At 37.4% G+C, this 6,705-nt stretch overlaps 1 protein-coding gene across 1 annotated transcript; it reads left to right on the top strand.

Moving 5' to 3' along the window:
• Positions 1-901: 901 nt before the first annotated feature.
• On the top strand, positions 902-4,685 carry LOC133175302 (uncharacterized). Its single transcript, XM_061310397.1, has 2 exons — positions 902-4,072; positions 4,491-4,685. The coding sequence occupies exons 1-2, from the start codon at positions 902-904 to the stop codon at positions 4,554-4,556; spliced, it is 3,237 nt and encodes a 1,078-aa protein (XP_061166381.1). The 3' UTR covers positions 4,557-4,685.
• The last annotated feature ends 2,020 nt before the right edge of the window (positions 4,686-6,705 follow it).

The raw sequence follows: 6,705 nt of genomic DNA, 5'->3' as shown, positions 1-6,705 counted from the left end.
GCATTTATTGCGTTGTACATATTGTACCCACGGAGTAAGTTGTATGTCTATATTATTCTGTGTATGATATTTTAACAGGTCTCATTCCTGTATAGTAGTGTAGAGATGGCGGCCGGTACCAGTCACATCTCATAGTCTTGAACGCAAGACGGACGTGTAACCTCCTCGGCACTGGAGAGGGGGAAGTGTAAACCTTTCTCGGCACTGGAGAGGGGTGTCTGAGCCTCATTAGCGGCAAGAGACTGTAGTGTAGCCTAAACACCGTGTGGAACAAAACCATAGACGTAGTAGACATTTTAGGGACACGGACGACCACACACCAAACCAGTTTATTATGTTGTAGAATATTATTTTGTTAATTAAAATGTAAAGTTAATATGTAGAAAAGATTTTCTGTTATTTATTTAGGGGAGTTTGGATCACTATTCTCTACGCAAGGTCATTATTTGACAAAATGGTGTCAGAAGTGGGATACACTGTAACAGAGTGATAGTCGATCCATTCTAATACCCAATCATTGTAAAAAAAAAAAAAAAAAAAAAAAAAAAAAAAAAAAAAAAAATCCATTTTTGTTTTCAATTCTGTTTTCAATTTCTACCAATAACAGTGTTACAAATTTTGGACATTTATGTTACCTACATGTTTATGTTGTGCATTTTTTATTTTGCTTCAGTTGTGTGATCATTTTTCGTATTTTGTAGAAGAATTGTCCGGTTCTTGATGTTTGAGACCTCCGAGAAGTGTTTCTAAAAGTCGGCAATGTCTCAGTAAGTTGGACCATATCAGCAACCAAATTGTTTGCCATGGGTATTGTATAGTAAGTCCGAAAGTAAATTTCTATCGTGTCCTGTGTGATGTGAGGTTTCTGTCATTAAACTCATTTTCATATCAAGATAAGAAAATGGATATACTAAATCAACTAAAAGAATATGGAGAGTCATTAGGGTTGAAAGACGAGGAGTTAACAACTTTCATTAGAGAACAACAAGCTATTCAGAGAGACGAGGGAAATGCGGAGAGAGAATTAGAAAAGAAAAGACTAGATTGTGAGGCAGAGAAAGAGAAAGTTTCATTGGAGTTAGAGAAGGAGAGATATTGGTATGAGATTGAGCAGATGAAAGTTGAGAAAGTGTATGAATCACAGGTAGTAAATACAAGCAAAGATGTGCAATCTGATCACAGTCAAGGTCGAGTTACGCCTAAAGCTCCAAAGCTTCCTGTATTTAATGAAGAACATGATGAGATGGACAGTTTCCTTCTCCGATTCGAAAGGTATGCAGAAGCACAAAAATGGGGTGAAGAGAATTGGGCTGTTAACTTAAGTGCTCTTTTACGGGGTAAAGCTCTAGATGTTTACTCGTTAATGCCCAAAAGTGAGGCCTTAGACTATAAGAATTTGAAGAAAGCTCTACTGAGACGGTTTGAACTGACGGATGACGGGTTTAAGAAAAAGTTTAGATCTTGTCGACCTGATCAATTGGAAACTTTTGCACAATTTTCAGTTCGCCTAAGTAGCTATTTTGATAGATGGATAGAAATGGCAAAAGCACCAAAAACATTTCAGGGTTTGTACGATCTCATGTTGCGTGACCAATTTTTACATATTTGTAGTCAAGAATTACGTTTATTTCTGAAAGAGCGCATTCCAGATAGTCTTAAGAAAATGGCAGATCTTGCAGACCAATACAAAGATGCTAGAAACCTGAGCTCAGTCCAGGCAGTAGATAAAGGTAAGGGTTTATTGCAGAAGAAACAAGAATCAATCAAGAAAACATACAGTACTAAGAACAGAGACAATGTGCATATGAAGACAACAAATACAGGTAAGTTTGTACCCAAGTCAGATAGAAGATGCTTTAAGTGTCACAGAGTAGGGCATATTGCTTCAGAATGTAAAGCCAAACCGGTTGTTGGTAGTGTATCTGAAGTAAGAACCAAAGGAGAATCACCTACTGCACAAATAAATGAAAAACCAGTCTGTTTTGTGAGTACTTTACCTTCAGATTCTATCATAGATTCGATGGTGAACATGTCGCCCACTACTCTTACTTCAGCTTGTCAGAAGTCTGTAAATTTTTCCATGCTTATCTCTGCGGGTTACATCAACGGAAATCCTGTGACTGTTTTGAGGGATACTGGATGCAGTGGAATTGTTGTACGGAAATCCAAGGTAAGTGAGAAAGACCTTGTAGACGGTAAGCAACAGGTGTGTGTCTTAGCTGACGGCTCAAAAATTACAGTTCCTGTAGCAGAAGTGTTCATCGATACTCCCTATTTGTGTGGTTATCACAAGGTATGGTGTATGGAAAATCCAGTGTATGATTTGATAATAGGAAATGTTCCAGATGCAACACTTCCAGACAAAGCAGACGAGAATTGGCAGGTCAACGCAGTAGAAACGAGACAACAGAAAAGGAACAGAGAGAAGCCTTATCCACCTCTGAAGGTACCCAACATAATCACAGACGTAATAGAACCACACTGTATCAAGACTGCACAAGAGGAGGATCCAACCCTTACTAAGATTCGGGATTATGCAGAACATAATACTGTTCACCAGAAGAAAAACGGTAAGGTAAAATGGTATAAAAAGAATGGTTTGCTTTATCGAGAGTTTGTAGCGAACGACGACAGCGTCAATAAGGTATTTTCTCAGCTTGTAGTTCCAGAGAAATTTCGCGCATTAGTCATGAAGTTAGCACATGATTCTTTATTAGCAGGACATCTAGGTATCCAGCGGACAATAACCAGGGTTAACTCAGAGTTTTTCTGGCCAGGACTCCAGAGTGACATCCGACGGTTTTGCCAGTCCTGTGATATATGTCAGCGTACTCTTCAAAAAGGTAGGGTGAGCAAAGTGCCTTTAGAACGTATGCCATTAATTGATGTACCATTCCAACGAGTTGCAGTTGATATAGTGGGTCCGTTAACTCCAGTCACGGAAAAGGGTAACAGGTACATACTTACTCTAGTAGATTATTCAAGCCGTTATCCAGAAGCCGTAGCTTTGCCAAGTATAGAGACAGAAAGAGTTGCAGAAGCGTTAATGGAAATTTTCTCTAGGGTAGGTATACCAAGAGAAATGTTAACGGACATGGGTACTCAATTCACGTCGTCTCTTATGAAGGAGGTAAGTCGTCTCATTTCTATGAAGCAGTGGACAACCACACCTTATCATCCCTCCTGTAATGGGTTAGTCGAACGCTTTAATGGGACTTTGAAACAAATCTTAAAACGACTTTGTGCAGAGAAGCCTAAGGACTGGGATAAGTATATAAATGCAGTTCTCTTTGCTTATAGAGAGTTACCGCAGGAAAGCTTGGGGTTCTCACCTTTTGAATTAGTCTATGGAAGGCAAGTACGAGGTCCCATGTCTATTTTGAAAGAACTTTGTACCAAGGAAATAGAAGATCCAAACGTGAAAACAACTTATCAGTATGTTTTAGATCTGAAAGAGAGATTGCAGTCCATGGCCCAGCTTGCCAGAGAAAACCTTGAAAAATCCGCCACCAGGTACAAGAAGTACTACGAAAAGAAAGCTAGAAATAGATCTCTAAAGGTAGGTGACAAAGCTCTTATTTCAATGCCTACAGACAACAATAAGTTGCTTCTCCAATGGAAAGGGCCTTTTGAGGTTTTAAAGAAGGTAAACCGTGTTGACTATCAGTTGAAAATGAATGGAAAAGTAAAGACTTTTCACATTAATCTACTCAAGAAATATGTTGAAAGAGCACAATGTAACAATGTTCTTTTTGTGACTGATGAAAGTGTATTTGGTTCAGTAAATGCTACATTTGTGGACTGTGTGGAAGACACAACACAGGAAGGACAGTTAGATGACTATCCGGCACTAGATTCTGACCAAGGCACAGACGTGGATATCAATGGTTTGCTATCGACCGAGGAAAGGGAAAAGTTGATGAGTACTATAGCCAAGTATGGTGACGTTCTACAAGACCAACCAGGAAGTACGAATATTTTAGAACATGACATCCGCATGGTAAGTGATAAGCCAATACATGTCAAAACACGTTCAGTCCCCTTTTCTTTGGAAGAAACAGTCAACAAAGAGGTGAGTGATATGTTGAAATTAAATATCATTGAACCATCTGAGTCTCCCTTTTGTTCACCAATAGTTATTGTTCCAAAAGAGGATGGTACCAATCGATTTTGTATTGACTTTCGACTACTAAACAGACAAACAATTTTTGACGCGGAGCCAATACCAGACGCAGACGAAATGTTTGCAAAATTTGCAGGATACAAATATTTCTCAAAAATTGACTTATCAAAGGGTTATTGGCAAATAAAACTGACAGAGGCATCTAAACCAAAGACAGCCTTTAGAACAAGTAAAGGGTTATTTCAATTTTGCGTTATGCCCTTTGGTTTAGTTACAGCACCAGCTACTTTTTCCCGATTGATGCGGAAAGTTTTGAGTGACATGGAAAATGTTGACAATTTTATTGACGACATAATTATTTTCACAGAGACATTTGAACATCATCTCAAAGTACTTGACGAACTTTTTCAGCGTCTACGTAGTGCAGGTCTAACTGCTAAACCAAGTAAGTGCTCATTGGCCTATTCCAGTTTGAATTGTCTAGGTCATGTGATTGGCAATGAACAATTGAGACCAATGTTGGACAAGGTCAAGGCTATACAAGATGCACCAAGACCAGAAACTAAAAAACAACTACGATCGTTCCTTGGGTTAATAGGATTCTATCGTAAGTTTGTTCCAAACTTTGCATGCATTGCATTGCCATTAACTGATTTGACTAGGAAAGGGTGCCCAACCAAACTTGTGTGGGAACAAGAATAGATATGGGTTACCCCATATCCAAGATATTCGACTTTTAATTTATTCGAATTTTCATTGTGCTCAGATGATTTCTAATAAAAAAAAACAAGTATTTACTGACAAAACATCAGAGATACTCAAGCTGTAGAAAGTCATAATAAAAGTGCCATAAATATCCTAAAACGACAAAATATTTAGGCTACTGAGTTTCAACATCTTTTGTTGAATAAAATATGCATGTACTAGGAAACAAACTGCATGTTCATATATAACGTTAGATGTAGATGCATGTAGTGACTATCACAAAGTCGCTAAAAATAGTTTTAATTTCACATAGAACATAGACTAAATATAATTAATAGTATAATTTTAAAAATGTATTTAACACCTCACTCATTTTCAGGAATATTTAAACCAAATAGCATGTTACAGGCCTGTAGCAACGTTTTCAAAGTGAAGGGGGGGGGGGGGGGGGGCTCCGAAAAAAATCCCGCGTACTATATGGGCCTGTGCTACATGTGTACCATCTAACTTTCCAATGATATAATCTTCTGTAAAAAAAAAAAAATTCAAATCAAGTTCAAGCCGTTATGGATTATCAAAGATAGCCTTTTTTTTTTTAAATAGCAAAACTTTAGATCTATCAAGGATAGATTTTAATTTATTTTTTAATTTTGTGCTATTAAATTACTATCACCCATAGTATAGGCAGATGTTAAAGATGGTCAACATGTCACCTTTTAGAATGAATGAACTTGTAATCAATGAACTTGTCCAGAGATGCATTGACGGTCGTTGTTAAACGCAAAGGAAAGCGCGAGATCGGTTGCGGCTATGGAGCATCACTGAATATTCCTTCGTCATAGGATAGAATCCGACATTTAACACTTAATATAGATTTTGAATATACAGATGTTTTGAAGATACACTTAGTATATTTTCGTGTTTTTAAACTGAGTAGATCGATGACCTAGTCTCGTTTTAGATAACTCAGCCCCTCTAGCCCAATTTAGGGCTTGAGTAAAAAACCTGTACTTCTTATGAAACTGGTGTATAGTTCTAAACTTCTTCATTTCCGTAGCAAATACTGATACCCAGTCTACGTGATCTAAGCGTCTCTTAGCAAACGGTGCACACACCTGTGCTTGCAAGACCAAATAGCCTAGGTCTACACACGTGCGAAGATCCTTTCAGACGAGCTCGGAACATTACGTTGCTTTGCCGAGAGGTTACGATTGCAGGTGTTTAACCATAATAACCATTCCGTTATTCATTAAAAGAGAGAAAAAAACACACAGTTAATGATTAACATATCCATTCAAAAGAAATTATAAGGCAATGAACGAACAATAATAATGACAGTAATATAACTAGTGAAAAGATTTATCATTATCAATCGAAGTATGACCTATATATTTTCGGGAAAAAGACTGAGGAGGCAGCGAGCGTAGGAATATGAAAACTTTTTATTTGCTTTTCCGGGGAAAAGGTGATTTTCTTAAAATCTTTTTACGTTAATTTTGTTTTCTTTAACGTATTAAATATACATCATTATTCTTAACATTTGTTGTAATCTTGTATCTACTGATCATGAATGGAACTATTTTCGTCGGAGCAATTGTGTGAAGAGTACCTGACTTTAGTAATATATCTTGAATAGATAATATGCACTGATCGAATATATTAAAAATGTCATGAAATTGCATTTCAGTCTTTGAAGTCGTCACTAAGTCATTCTCCTATTCTGAAATTACCAAACATAAAGGAGCCTTTTATACTTCAGACTGATGCATCTGATAGAGGTTTGGGAGCTGTCTTGCTTCAGAGAGTAGAAGATCAAAAGTTACCAGTAGCATACGTGAGTAGGAAGTTGAAAGAGTGTGAAAGTGCGTACGCAACAG

Source organism: Saccostrea echinata, unplaced genomic scaffold (genome assembly GCF_033153115.1).
Source record: "Saccostrea echinata isolate AGI-Se365-2 ecotype Australia unplaced genomic scaffold, CSIRO_AGI_Sech_v1 ptg000062l, whole genome shotgun sequence".
In the NCBI taxonomy this organism is placed as follows: Eukaryota; Metazoa; Mollusca; class Bivalvia; order Ostreida; family Ostreidae; genus Saccostrea; species Saccostrea echinata.
This window is presented reverse-complemented; position numbering and strand designations above follow the sequence as displayed.

Coding starts and splice junctions, on each gene's coding strand:
- LOC133175302 (XM_061310397.1), top strand. CDS start 902: ATGGATATACTAAATCAACTAAAAGAATATGGAGAGTCATTAGGGTTG. Junction 4,073..4,490: donor AAGAAACAGTCAACAAAGAG/GTGAGTGATATG, acceptor TTATTTTCACAG/AGACATTTGAACATCATCTC.